Raw genomic sequence first — 15,975 nt, 5'->3', positions numbered from 1 at the left:
AATGGGACCAGACGGTGTCCCGGGTTGTGTCTTACATGAGCTCCAAGAAGAACTAAACCCTCATATAAAGTCACTGTTCAATCTCAGCCTTACTACAGGATATGTACCCAAGGAATGGCATACAGCAACAGTGGTCTCACTCCACAAAGGTGGTGCCACAACTGACCCAGGAAACTATCGCCCTATAAGCCTGACTAGCCTGGTCTGCAAAGCTATGGAGCGTATCTTCATGGAAATCATAAACAAAGACATTGGGAACCTCCAGACACTGGATCCTACCCAATTCGGCTTTGTTAAGGGCAGATCTTGCCTCTTGAACCTGGTTGACTTCTTTGAAACAGTTACCAAAGCCATAGATGAAGGGAAGGTAGTCCACACAGCCTACCTGGACCTCGCAAAAGCCTTCGACACAATACCCCACTCGGGCATCATAAATAAGCGCACCAGCTTAAATATCAACCGCTATGTCACAAGATGGGTTGCAAACTGGCTCAGGGATAGAACCCACATGGTCAGAATAGCAGGTGCCATGTCAGACTCTAAACCAGTTACAGGTAGTGTCCCACAAGGCTCAGTCATGGGACCTCCCTTGTTCGGTATATATTTCTCCGAGGTACAGGCTAATATGGGTGGACTATGGCTGACCAAGTTCGCAGATGACTGCAAACTGGGTGCCATAATCGACTCTCCGACTGACACAAGCATCCTCCAAAAGGGTCTCACATAGACGGATAACTGGTGCCACAGCCATGGCCTGAAGCTAAATGCCAAAAAGTGCATAGTCATCCCCTTTGGGAAAAACAAAGTGCCTACAAATTACCACATAGGTGGTAATCCATTAAGTACAGAAGAAGTAATTAGGGACTTGGGGACCCAAGAAGATAGCAATCTCCCCTTTGACAATCACGTTGCCAAAGTGGTTAGAAAGACCTTCTATATAGCCCACCGTATCACGAAAGGGTTCACATCTAGATCAAGAGAGGTCATTGTGCCCCTCTACTCATCACTTATCAGGCCCATAGTTGAATACAATGCCCCATCTCGGATGTACATTACCCGACACCTGCAGCAACTGGAAAGACCCCAAAAGTACCTCACCAAGAGGATCAAGGGGCTCAAACAGATGCCCTATACAGTTTGGCTAAAGAAACTCCAGCTCTACTCAGTTGCATACCGCCTGCTCAGAGGTGATCTGTGTCTGACGTATAAAGCCATGTCCAACCCAGAATTAATGGACATGCTTCACCTCAGGAAATCCAAATCCCTTAGAGCTACACGCTTCAGGGACTTGAACCTCAGCACAGAAATAAATAGGACATGTTGGAGGGACAGATTCATATCCCAGAGGCTTCCCTCACTCTGTAACAAAATCCCAATCCATGTTAGGCAGAGCCACTCACTGACCCTCTTCAAGAGAAATCTTGACGAGTGGATGGGAGATCGTAAGTTTACCCCTGGGATCTCTTCTGTGTCCCTGCTTGACAGAGGCACAGTAAACTAACTTTAAAAGGGCTAACTTCTGTGACCTATAGAGGCACAGTCAACTAATCTAAAAGGGTGGCGAAAGCCAAACACACTCTGGCTAGGCTTATAAATGCCCTAGGGAAGATAGCCTAGTATCAACCTATGAACCTATGAAACACAATGTCAACATCCAACAGAACAAAACCAAGGATCACATCCAAAAAACATGGCTCATATGATGATGCCCCTGTTTACTGCAACCAATTTCTCTTTACTTCATAAGTCTTGTATAAATAAAGTTCATAAGTAGTTACTGGGCTTACAACCCAAAGGACCACTGAAGAAACTAGACCAAATTTCCAGTTGAAGCAAAGCACTGGCTGGTTAAAAGACTTGCTCAAGGACAGAGCATAAATATGAGGCAAAATTAGAGATGTTCTGTACAACTGGAAACAAATAAGAGCAAACTGCTCTAAATCATTTAAAAATTAACAGAAAAATAGGTTTACCATTACCATGTAATTTGTGAACAACAAAAGTAACTACAAAACTCTGACGACTGACATGGACAATAATCCTCAGTGATTTACCAAAAGGGGGAAAGTTAATGGAGGCCTAGTAGTTAAAAACTGTTATTCTGACAATTAGCACAGAGGACTAAGACTCTTGTTACTGGCAACTAAACTACAAGGTTTGGCTCTGAGCAAGTCGCTTAAATAGACAATGCCCCTCTAACTGGGGCAGTTTATTTACACTTACACACACACACACACACACACACACACACACACACACACACACACACACGCTCAACACTTTGCTTAATTCTCTGCTACCACCCCATTCAGATATAGCAATCCACATGTAAGAAGCAAAGCTATGCAGCAATCATATCTCAATGTCACCCCATTCCATCGCTCTATTAATTCTCTGTTGCCACCCCATTGAGACGCAAATCTCACCTTATTCCAGTGCTCCTCTGCTACCACCCCATACAGAAGCAAAAGAGTAGTCATATCTCTACTCTGTTTCCTGAACATCGGATATGTAGCCTTGGTCTCTGTGACTGGCACAAATGATCACTTGCAAGTGTGTGTGTGTGTGTGTGTGTGTGTGTGTGTGTGTGTGTGTGTGTGTATACATGCATGCAATGTGTATATATGCTCACACAAAGTGTGTACTTGCACACACAGTATTTGGACATTTTCTTTTCATTTTTATTTGGACTTCTTTTTTAAATTTTGTGTGGCCAGGACCCCAGCCAACAATGGGCCCTAGGTAGCTGTCTAGGTCACCTTGTGATGCATTCAGCTGTGATGGGTAAGAAGGAGCTTGAGCTTGTGAGGAGTTCATTGCAATCACTAGAGGGTTTTAATGACACCAGTCCTGCTGTTCCAGTGTCCAGACAGGACCTGAGAAATCCAGCTTGAGAGGAATCTAGTAGCTAGGTGAAACCATCACAAAAAAAAAACAGTACTTATAGCACCAACTAAGTTTGACTATAAAATAAAATGTTTCTTCACAGAAACAGTTATTTAACAATAAATCTTATCAGTGACCCAGTGGCAGCTGCTCTCGAAATAGCATCAGTAGTAACATGAACACATTTTAGTGAATGTTTGGTTACATAAGACAGACAGAAGAGTAATATTCAGAGATACCTTTGTCTCTGATGAGGAGGTGTCAGCAATTAACTTTCCCAAATTTTCAAAGGAAATCAGCAGAAACTTTAAAACACGTGAGTCTGGCAATTCACCATTCTGAAGGCTAAAGTGGAAGAAGTATAAATTTTATTCCCAAATGTATCAAAGCTTTGCCCAGCTTATCAGAAGTAATAATGCCAGCTGCTGTAAGGAGTTTGGTAGAAGTTGATTTTATCAAATTACTGCTAACCTGGGGTCAGAAAAAAATTGTGAGAGTGGGGCAAGTTATATAATTCATCTGTTCCTGTTCACAATGTAGATACTCAGAAGGGCTCTATCAGAATATAATCAGGTCAAAATGTAGACGGCTCGTAATGTAGACAGAGACAAATGGGTTGGTGTTATGTGTTTGTGTGAGTGATGGGTTAAGATTAGAGTAAGGATTAGGTAAGGAAATACTTTTAGTGTTACACATGCTTGTTGGTGAGTATGTCTATGTCTGAGCATGTCTTGTGTGGGGGTAATGTTATGGAAAGGGTTTTTCTAAGGTAAAATGCAGGGTTAGAGGCAAGGGCAAGGTTAGGGTAGCATGCATTAGTAAAATGGAGGGGGTGTTAAGCCCCCTGCCCAGCATACTAATGCATGCTAAGCTTAATCCTGCCCCTACATCTGCCCCAACCCTGCATCTTCCCTTAGAAAAACCCTTTCTGTAACACTACCCTATTCAGGCAAACTATGCCCTATGGTACTGGTATGGTTTACTTTTTTGTTGTTGTTGTTAGTATATTTATAGTGTAATTTAATAACAGAAGTAGAGGGCTTGCCTGTTTTTGTTATTAATTTAACATAGGCTTTGGTGATTTTTGTCTGTATCTGGACTATCTATATCTTTGTGTCTACATTATGATCTCACTGTATTTTGGTGACTGTATTATGATATTCTACATCTTGATGTGTCTACATTTTTAAATATACTCAAGTCATCAGATTTTTTTGGAAGCAGGAGGTTGACACGTAAGGCAAATTTCTGGCTGCAAAGAAAGCATCCTCTAAGTCTAGCAATTCAGGAGGAACAGCTGCAGCTTGAGGAAAATCTACCTGTAATAATTCATAATATTTGCTGGAATTTTGGTATTTCTTCTGTTCTTGCTGAAACAAGTCTGCTTTAAATTAGGGGAAGGCTCATCATGTAAAAACTGAAAACTTTGAATAAATCTTTAGCAAAGTCCGATCAGTCCTCCTTATTTGCTTTATGAGAAGATAAATGTCTAACCATATGTTTCCTATTTTTTGGGAGATGCCCCACAAAAAACAGGATCTCAAAAGGCAGTCCTTTCACCAGGAATTAAGCTCTTCTGAGTGGTTAGTGAAGAGCATGATCTGGTCCCTTCCTTGATGCCTAAAAGAGTGGTTCTCTCTTAACCAACAAGGGCAGCTGAACAGTCACAGAGTATGTGCCTGCCTCCTCACCCTAAGTGGCTTCCTGAGGAACAGCAGTAGAGGGACTAAGAGAAAGTGATGAACAGTCTGATGGTCACATCTGAGAGAACAATTAGTGACTGATGCCTCCAGATAACTTTTCTCTTCTTGCATCTCGGAGTGAACAATCGAGTTACCTTGACATAGGTCCATGTCCTAGCCATAAAAGGTGTGTAAACAAATGGTCAGATGAGTTTTGAACAGTCAGTCTTACCTCTGCAGTTCTGAGGTAAATTGTTTTAGTGGCAACCATCAAACACACCAGCCCCAGTCCTAACAACACCTTTTGACAGAAAAATAACACTTTCTCACAAAAAAAAATATATAAATAAGGGAATCCCCACAGGGTCGCAGGGTCATTTGTCTACTGAGAAAGGTGTCTGATAAATGGCTAATGGATCTTTAAAAGAGCCAGTCTTACCTTTTAACAGCAAAGTTAAGTTATAAGGTAAACTTTTTAGCGACAACCACCAAACACACTTTTCCTTACAAAATATGATAAATAATAATGGAATCCCAACAGGGAATTCAAGACCGTCTTTCCGTGAAAAAAGGTGTCTAACTAGCAGGTAGCGTAGCTTAAGACAGTCAGTGAAACAACCTGATAAGAGAAATAAGTTTTGAGGTAAACATTAATGGCAACCACTATAAAAATCAGTTCTAGCCATTAGAAAATATTTCTGATGGAAAAGCACTATCTTTCTCCACAAGAAATGGTGAAGTGGAAGATATTCCTGAACAGGGTATTATTTGTCCAGCCTTGGTGAAGCACTAGCCGTCTGATCAATCAAAGCCTGCTGAGAAGAACAAACTTTGACAGCAAGAAAATTCTGAGGTTTTGGCACACTAGCCACTGATTTTATACTGCTCTTCTCAACCTCTACAGTGGTTAGTGCATGTAGAATGTTCCCTAAAGCTTTGGAAGCTAGTCATCTGGTCCAGTCTTTGGGCGGACATTCCTTGCACCTTAAATTACTGCAACAGTGATATTATGATGAAAATCAGGGAGCAGTGAGAGTGCTTCAGCTTCTTTTTCTTTCAGCTACTCCTTTTAGAGATCGCCATAGTGGATCATCTGTTTCCATTTCTTCCTGTTCTCTCCATCTTGCTCTGTCACACCAACCACCTGCATCTCCTCTCTCACCACATCCATAAACCTTATCTTAGGCTTTCCTCTTTTCTTTTTACCTGGCTACTCCATCCTTAGCATCCTTCTCCCAATATACCCAGCATCCAACCTCAGCACATGTCCAAACTAATTCAATCTTAACCTCCCTGGCTTTGTCTCCAAACTGTCCAACTTGAGCTGACACTTTAATATAGTAATTTCTAATCCTGGCCATCCTCATCACACCCAGTGTAAATCTTAACATCTTTAACTCTACTACCTCCAGCTCTGATGCCTGTCTTTTAATCACTGCCACAGTCTCCAACCGCTGGTCTCCCTACCATCTTGTAGACCTTCCCTTTCACTCTTACTGGTACCCATCTGTCACAAATCACTCATGACACTCTTGTCCACCCACTCCACCCTGCTTGCACTCACTTCTTCACCTCTCTTCCTCACTCACCATTAATCTGAACTGTTGACCCCAAGTACTTAAGCTCATCCACCTTCAACTCTACTCCCTGCATCCTTGCCATTCCTCTGTCCTCCCTCTCATTCACACATGTCTTAGTCCTGCTGACCTTTATTTGTCTCCTCTCTAGATCATATCTTCATCTCTCCAGGGTCTCCTCTACCTGTTCCCTACTCTCACTACAAATCACAATGTCGTCTGCAAACATCATAGTTCACTGCTCAAGCAGTGAGCACTTCAGCCTTGACTTAAAATGAAGTATTGGCCTCCATTTTTGAATGTCAGGAATGCACTAGACCACACAGAGCACTAAAGCACTTCAGCAAATTCAGTGTCTGCATTCAAAAATTGAATGCCATCACTGAATAACATACCTCCTGACATCTTACACCTAAGATGGCTGCCCCCTTTGCCCCTCACTGGCTACGCCTCTGCTCCTTTCAGTCCTTTTTTATCAGCAGTTGGACTCAATTCAATTATATTTAGTACATTTTTGAAAAGAATTTCACAAAACATAAGAAATTTCTACAAGCAACAGTTGAAAGTTATGAAGAAAACAGCTATATAGTAAATAAAATAACTCCACTTTCCACTGTAAAATTAACAGTCCTTAACATTACAGAGTGTGCAATGCAAGCTGATTTTAACAAGCTGCTAATTACGTGTGACTCGGACAATAAGCAAATGAAATTGTAATGTCATTTTTGTAAAGTTTGAATTAAACCATACCGGTTTCTTTTAAATATCACTAATATGACAGTGCTTTCAAGATATGAACTGTGCCATGGACAGGTGCTAGTTTGCAAACTCTTATATTGCCAGTGAAATAAATTGTTTCTTTGCTGTTCTGGTAATATTATTGCTAAAAGCAGAGAGCAAAGTCATACTGAAACTGGAATTTTGATTATAATATTCAAGTGTCAAGTAGTGCTGTATTTTATGAATTAAGGTCTGAAAAATATACATCTTTAGCTATCTTCAGTTTGTAATCTAAAGTTCCATAAACAAGTACAGAAACAGTTACTGTTTCCACTATAGGTAAATGTTGACAAAAATAAATGCAGAATCTGTCTTGTGAGGCTTGTGCAAATCCTGCCTACCCAAAAATACTATTAATTTTTGTTTTGTTTGTACATAATAGCCTCAAAATACATCATATGTCTTTTCAGGTGAAGAAGGATTACTTATTTGTCCAGTAGAAACATTTTCATATAAAATTTCTGTTTACATAAAGATAGCAGTCTCCTAATATAGATTAAAGGAGAGTGTATTTGGTTCATACAGGAATGTATATTTTTCACAAAATAAAATTATGGAGAAATGTTATCCTTTAATTTTGTCTATCGAAACTACACATTTACCTACAAAGGATTACATTGTTACATTATATGCATATACTAAAACAGGTCCAAAGAAGAGACCAACCCAGGTCCCATGTTAAAAAACATATTCCTTAGTCTGTAATAAAAATACCTCACAAAACCTTATAGTGGTGAAGGGTAAAATAAACAGCAACTTAAACTGACGCAATCACAGTGATCCTTGCCTAATGAAACTGGGCTCATCCACTGTTGAAACCCCCAAGTCTATCTGATCTCATGGAATGATAGTGCTGCTGAGGCATTTTCTTTTGGTAGCACTGAAGTTAGAGAGGAGAATTTTTGGTACTTTGGAAAAATGACTCAAAATTACTGCCTTTGGGAGTAATCTAAATGCTAGTACCCTTTTCAAGTAAAGCTGAAATAAGGATGTAAATTCCTTTGTTGCTCCCTTGAGGAAAAAGGTTGGTTACCTTTACCTTCTAATTCTGTCTTTTGTGTTCAAACCTTACAGAGTTCCATCAGCCATAAAGAAGAAAATACAGGGTATCAAGAAAAAGCAGACATTTGCAGTAATGAAGCAAGATAAAGGTAATAAATGTTCATAGGTTCATAGGTTTATACTAGGCTATCTGCCCTAAGGCATTTATAAGCCTAGCCCAAATTTTTGTGGCTTACGCCACCCCTTATATGAAAAAATACTGTGCCCATTAGTTTGTTGTGCCTCTGTCCAGCAGTGACACAGAGATGATTCCTGGGGTAAACCTACAATCTCCCATCCACAGGTCTAGATTTCTCTTGAACAGAGTCAGCGAGGTGCTCTGCCTCACATGGACCGGGATTTTATTCCACAGCATAGGGAGTCTCTGAGTGATAAATCTATCCCTCCAGCACGCCCTATTTATATCCGTGCTAAGGTTTAAGTCGCTTGCTCTAGTGGTTCTGGTGGATTTGGATTTTTGAGGTGGAGCATGTCCATTAATTCCGGGTTGGACATGGCCTTGTATGTCAGGCACATGTCACCTCTGAGCAGACGGTATGCGACTGAATAGAGCTGGAGTTTCTTCAATCTGGCAGCATATGACAGATTTTGGAGTCCCTTTATCCTTTTGGTGAGGAACTTTTGGGGTCTCTCCAATTGCTGCAGATGTCGGGTGAGATACATCCCGAATGGGGCATTGTACTCGATCATTGGTCTGATAAGTGAAGAGTACAGGGGAACAATAACCTCACTAGATCTGGATGTGAATCCCTTCATGATCAGGTGGGCAATGTAGAAGGTCTTTCTAACCACTTTAGCAATGTGAGTGTCAAAAGAAAGGCCACTGTCAACCTGGGTCCCCAGGTCCCTGATAACCTCTTCTGTGCTTAGTGGATTGCCACCTATATGGTAGCTTGGGGTTACCTTGTTTTTCCCGAAGGGTATGACTATACATTTTTTGGCATTTAACTTCAGGCCATGGCTCTGGCACCAGCTATCTGTTTCCGTGAGTCCCTTCTGAAGGATATCCGTGTCTGATGCACTTTCCACTATGGCCCAGTTTGCAGTCATCTGCAAACTTTGTCAGCCAAAGTCCTCCTATGTTGGCCTGTACTTCTGAGAAGTAGATGCCAAACAATAGGGGGCCAAGGACCGAGCCCTGTGGGACACCACTTGTGACTGGCTTGGAGTCTGACACAGCGCCAGCAACTCTAACCCTGTGGGTTCTGTCCTTAAGCCAGTTTGCAACCCATCTTGTGACATATGGGTTTACATTTAAGCTGGTAAGTTTTTCTACAATACTCGAGTGGGGTATTGTGTTGAAAGCCTTTGCAAGGTCAAGGTAGGCTGTATGGACTGCCTTTCCCTCATCAATGGCCTTGGTGACTGTTTCGAAGAAGTCGACCAAGTTCAAAAGGCATGATCTTCCCTTGACAAAGCCAAACTGGGTCGGGTCCAATGTCTGCAAGTCCCCTATATCTTTGTTTATGAGCTCCATTATGATCCTCTCCATAGCTTTGCAGACTAGACTTGTTAAGCTTATGGGGCAGTAATTACCAGGGTCCGTAGAGGCGCCGCCTTTGTGGAGTGGGACTACAGTTGCTGTACGCCACTCCTTGGGCACATATCCTGTGGTAAGGCTGAGATTAAACAGCTGCCTTATGTGCAGGTTTAATTCCTCATTTAGCTCGTGTAGCACACAGCAGGGGACACCATCCGGTCCCATTGATGCTGTGTTTTTAGCTTTAGAGAGTGCAGCTTTCACCTGCGCATTTGAGATGTCCGGGAGGCTACACTCTGCTGGGATAGTTATCTCTCCTTTAGAGGGGGAGAGGGGGGTGAAGTTTGCACTGAACCTGTCTGCCAGTATGTTGGCAATGTCTGTGGGTTCAGTGATTTTTGTATCATTTTGGACTAATTCTGAGCATATCTGGGAGTTTCCACCCAGGTTCCTAACATAGCTGAAAAAGGCCTTATGATTGTCCTTTGAATCCATGGCAGTTTTTCTCTCAAAATTGGCCTTAGTTGATTTTATGAGTGCTCGATTTTTTACTAATAATGATCAGGGGTGACTTCCCTTTATGGATTTTGTTCTATCATGTAATAGCTTTCTCCTCTTATTGTAAAGTTTGTTAATGGCTGGGGTCCACCAGACTGGACGTTTGCCCTTTGTGGGAAGAGTCTTGGTTTTATTTGGGATTGCCTGATCCATGCAGTCCTGGAGGTGTTCATAGAAGGCATTTGTAAGGGCTTCCGCAGCTTGGGTTGTGGTTTCCACTGGCTCAGGGGCCTTGAAGGATACCACACCAGTCTTGAGTAGTGTGAAGTTTGCTCTTTATTTCAATTTCTCTGTATTTAAAATGAAGGAGACAAGAGAAAAACTTGCTATTATCAGCCCTGGCTATGGTATAAAAACAGGTATTATCCACCATGAGATTAAATTCTAAATTTAATTAGAAAAATACGAAACATTAAATTTGAAAGAGCCAGTACACAGACGAATATGCCAATTATAATATCGGAGATGAGCCACTAATAATGGTAAACCAAACTACAGAAAACCACTGTAAGTGGTGGTTATGTACAAGCATCTTGTGCCTCAACTAAGGTTCCAAAAAAATACCAGCATGAGACCAGTGTAGGCCTCAACAGGGAGAAGGGACAATGCAAATAAAAACAACCTGAACAGCATGACATATAGCTAATTAGTATAATACATAAATTGTATGATATAATGTTACACTGACTCTTGCTGAGGATGACATTGTGTTGTGACAGGACTATGAGAGATGTATCACTTTCTGTCCCCTCAAAAGGCAGTCCATATGCATACCTCTCAACTGTCCATGATTTTCAGGGACATCCTTGATTTTGACTGAAATTTTAGCTCTGTCCCTTTTAATCCCACCTAAAAAGGTGACTTTTGGGGAAAAGTTGATGAATTACACTTAATAGATGACAATAATTAGAGTTACAGACTTCTTTTACTTTAGAAAATGTATATCCACTCATGTTCGGTTATTTTGTCAGTGTCTCAAGTTAATAATACTACCATAGGAAAAGTGTCCCTGATTATTTCTGGATTTGACCCTGATTCGGTTAGGATTTGTCTCTGATTGGTGGACAGCTATGTCCATATGGGTCTCAGAAATGAGAACGGTTTATCAGACCACAATGTTCAGTTCTTCAAGGAATAAAATCATACTCCACAAAAAGAACTGCTTAAATTACATAGTATTTTGGGTCAGCTAGCAAACTGCTGACCAGTATTTTACCAAACTATACTTCATTCCAGTATGCATTATAACATAGTTAACCCCTTTCTTTTTTAACTCTTATCAACAGATCGCCCTTGTTAGGCATTGCATTAGTCCCCTAGAGCTGGCATTTACTTTTCACTCTCATTACCTCAATCAGTTTCGCAATGATTTCTATCTAATTTAAGCTTTGACTGGCAATCTTCTGTGATGGTTTACCTGTCAAACTATTTCCAGTGAAGCTTACATTGGGCAACTGCTCCTCTGTATTAAATTTGTACAGCGAATAGGGCATAGAATTTTATTTTGTCTCTTCATCAAGTACGACTGCCTCACCCATCTACACGAGACCCCTGATTGTTGCTTCCCCGATCTCTTCCAGGAAAATCAACAAGCTAGGTGCCCTGCAGTGCACACCTAGATTTCCCCAGGATCAGCACACCATTCCTCCCTAACTGTGCTGTAAATTGCACAAGCTGTGATTTAAACTCAAGTCATTTGGTCCTTAGTCAGGGCTTCATCCCTTTATGCCATCAACAAAGGCTAATAATGGCATAAAATTATTCTTTGATGCCATATAACTGTAATATTATTCACATTGCACATTGTCAATGCTGGGTCTTTTCTCTCCCGGTTTTCAATGGACTTTTCCACAAATAAAATGATTAAAAAAATAATAACAACAACAGTATAATGATGTCTCCACTAGCCCTCCAGTGGCATTCTATTCATTTTGCTTTTCAGTCTACTTCAGGTCTCACTTCAAAGCCCATAGTACTTTTACCTTTCAAGCACCCAATGCTCAACTGACAATGATTTTCCTGCTGCAACATCCCCATTCATATTAGGCAAGATTATCTCCTGCCTGCCAATACTGTAGCTAATTTATTTTCCCAAACACACAGCACTGAACCTTGTAGCAGACTAAACTCCATCTTCTCTGCAAAGCATAATACTGGAAACAAAACCACATATTAAAATACAGCCTTCTCAGTCTGACACCCACAGAGGTCAAGTCTACATAATTGTTGCATTTCATCTGGTATGTCTTGGATAAATTTAGAGGAAAAGGTAGCAGGATCCTGTATGACTACAATGAAAGTGCAAAAGCTTTGGCATTAAATACATTTTTTGTTTATCATTCTGGTTTCTGCTAGCTTTTCTCACCAAGTATTCACTGCAAGTAGCAGCAAAGCAATACCTCTCTGCAAGATTTCTCACAGCAGGGGTGCTGTCAAAGCTAGCTATTACTACAGAGACATGAGCCAGCTCATTGATGGGAAGATGAATTTATAGTTGTTGTTTTTTTTTTCTCTGTCCCTTCATTTCACCTAAGTGAAGTATCTAGAAATGCTTATGTGCTACAGTAATGCAGAGAATAATATAGCTACAAATTTATATTACAAAGCAATGTCTGTGTCTATAACACTAAAATGCAGTATTTCACTGTGTGTATATTAACGTAAATTAATATGACATATATGTGTTTCAATGACAAAGACTGTTTTCTTCATGTAGCTATCAAACCATAATTTGTATTTAAAAAAGAAGAAAATGCAAAATTATGTTTCATTATAAATTACTTGTCAAAAGCACTTACATTCTGGATGTTATAGCTGTTCCAAATTAAATGCAATACTAGCGGGAATATTCATACTCTACCTTAAAGGCAGACTCTAGTCCTCTTGACTGTTGAAAGGCAAGATTTAGAATAGTTCCTAGGCGCTGATCAAAGTCATTTATTTGTTCAATGTATCGAACATAATCAGAATGAAACTCCTGCACAGAATTAATTATGGATTAGACTTCATCATTCATCTAAATATTCTTAACATTTTATCACTTCAGTTACTCAGAAAACAAATATTCTTCAACATATTCATTAATTTATATATTACTTGTCACATCCTTCCATGGCATAATTACTGCAACAAGATTACTGTCAAAACCTTCATATGACAATACAACAGATCTCCGGGCAAAGTAAAATTTCTGAAAATCTATGTTTTCATCACGGTTAACTTACATTGCCCCTTTCTGTTTTGTAATTCTGCAGTCATAACATTTTCTCAGAATATTGCTACTTTATTTATATAAAAGATAATCAATAATGTTTGCTGCAGCATTTGCAATCAGGAATGTTTAAATTCTTTGTCTTGTATTCAAAAAAGAATACCATCCTTCAGGTTTAGTACCAGTCTGTGTTCTTATTACTCACAAAATAATTTTTCAATGATTATAATAAAATAATGTTATAGACATAATAGTGCCTGCTGATTTGGTTATGATTTAGACACTTTACCTCATACTACTACCAGTAGCATGTATCTAAATCTAAAAAAAATAATAACAATAAAAATGAAAAAGGTAGTGTGAGCAGTAGACATTTTGTGTGCTAAGCAGCACTGCCATAATCCATAAGTAGCTGAAAGGATATTTTGTCACAGAATGACAGATTTAGGGTAAATCTCCACTGCCCTTAAAGTGCAGTGACTTTAGTGTTGTCTGGGGATAAAGCAGGGGTGCTTTCTGTATGTGTGCTCAGGTCTTTGCACCTACAAAAAAAAAACAGTGCTTTAACTCACTCTTCAAATGCCAAATAAAACCATTTTCCTTTCATTCAATATGACTTTTTAAATGGAAGCATCTGATGAAATTCCCTAGACCCTGAGAGGACAGAATACATTTAATGCATTTAGAAATCACCATAGCATTTTCTCAGAATTCATCATGAACAATATATTTATGAATGATACTGGAAGCATATGACTCACAAGGAGATTTTGGATATATGCTCACCAGCAGGATAGGTTGAAATTATACTACACAAATGGTACAATTCAAGCTGGACAGTTAATAAGTCTGCTCATCAAACAATTTTAAGCACATTTTTGCAGTACAGCAGCAGCAAAATTTGCTCGTTTCCTACATCTTGTAATGCACCTTTTTCACTGTGTCTATGCAATGCCACCCTTTTCACTAGTGTTTTGTGATTGTAGCATGCTTTTTTTATCAAAAGCTTGCCGTGATTGCACTAGCATATCACAACAGGTAGCTCAGAAGCCAGCAGCAAGCTGTGAGAATTTTGTGACAGGAGCCTTAATTAAATGTCAAATTATTTAATGAGGAAAATAATTTAGAACCTTAATAAAATTGAAATAAACAAAATGAACAAATAAAAATAAAGATCTAACCTACTTCTTTCAGCTAGACTTCATGAAAAAGACCTCATATGACCTGAGGCATTATTCACAAGGCACACCAATACTCTCATTATCTTTACACCCAAACTCCACTGCACTGCACGTGCATTTTCCTGTCAGGCACTGACTCTTTAGCAAGCTTTTCCCACTTGCATTAAGGAAATTAATTTTTATTCCAGATTCAAAATGCAACTCAAACAGCACTTCTTCATCCAAGTCAAATGGTCCTGCTTCAACACAAGGCATATCACCTAACCTATCTCTCAAGATTCACTGAAGATTGACCGACTTTAGAAACTTATATATATATATATATATATATATATATATATATATATATATATATATATATATATATATATATATATATACATATAGTATATTACAATTTGCTTGAATGTACATTGAACTGTGCTCTTTCTCTCTCTCTCTCTATATATATATATATATATATATATATATATATATATATATATATATTGTACATTACACTTCACTTGATTGCATATTGCTCTGTGCTTGTTCACTGGAATGTATGTAGACAGCTTTTTTTTCTCTGTAATTAGTTCTGAACTATTCTGTTACTACTTACAGTTCTGTATTTTTTGTTCGTGAAATGTTTTGTGTTTCACAAAGGCTGAGCCTGAAACTGGTTAATATTGATCAGTGCACTACCTTGGAAAACAAATATAAATAAATAAATATATAAACTTAAACTAATTAATAAATACAAAGACTGGACCCCTCAAAACAGATTCCTCAAGTGCACGTCAGATGCACTTGATTCAAACAAATCAGACTTGTGAAGTTCAAAAGAGGTGGGAAAGGCTCCCTATGTATCTTTACTTTGTAAAGTTTTTAATTGGAAATGATGCAACTAGCAAGCTCAATATCATCTAAAATATGTCAAGCAAACATGGGACTCACAGCAATCCAGAAGATGTACTTTGTGGATTTACTATAAATAACTGCAGTTTCAGACAGTTGAAATTAAACCACAAAATACCTAAAACCTTGGGAGATCACAATTCAAAACAGCAACATTCCAAAGGTAATAAGAACACACACAAAATATATACAGTATATATATATTTTGCACAGGGGTACAACTACCAAGATCCATAATATCATAAATGTGTTGAGCAATTATAGGACTAACCAATCCAGGAAGTGTATGCTATAGATTAGCTATGAATAAAAGTGGTCTCATTCAACTGACGTGAAATTAGCACCAAAACATATAAAACTTTGGAAGGTCACAACTAAAAACAGAGACATTATCAATGTCATAAAACACACAAAAACATATATTTTTGTAACTGGGCAAGCTATAATACCCACAAATTATAAAGATATATACTAACTCTGGGATCACATTAACTCAGAGAAAAGGAGAAAGTATGATAAAATGTAGCACTCACTTTCTCACACCATCTGAGACTCCAGCTGATTAGACCAGGCTGGCACGTTCCAGTTACAATGTACTGACTGACACTTAACTGAATGCTGACGAACAGCAGGGATACCTTATCTTGCTGACTGAAGTGAA

General features: G+C 39.1%; 1 protein-coding gene across 1 annotated transcript in view; it reads right to left on the bottom strand.

Annotated features, from left to right (window-relative positions):
* Nucleotides 1-15,975, bottom strand: part of LOC122805262 (dynein axonemal heavy chain 11-like) — a 4,596,980-nt gene that overhangs the window by 4,119,472 nt on the left and 461,533 nt on the right. The window contains exon 5 of the mRNA XM_044075350.1: nt 12,886-13,002. Coding sequence (XP_043931285.1) covers nt 12,886-13,002 — 117 coding nt within the window. The remainder of the gene's footprint in view (nt 1-12,885; nt 13,003-15,975) is intronic.

This window comes from Protopterus annectens, chromosome 6.part1 (genome assembly GCF_019279795.1).
Source record: "Protopterus annectens isolate FY-2018-M chromosome 6.part1, PAN1.0, whole genome shotgun sequence".
Lineage (NCBI taxonomy): Eukaryota > Metazoa > Chordata > Ceratodontiformes > Protopteridae > Protopterus > Protopterus annectens.
The sequence above is the reverse complement of the archived record's forward strand: the minus strand, read 5'-3'. Positions and strand labels throughout refer to the sequence as shown.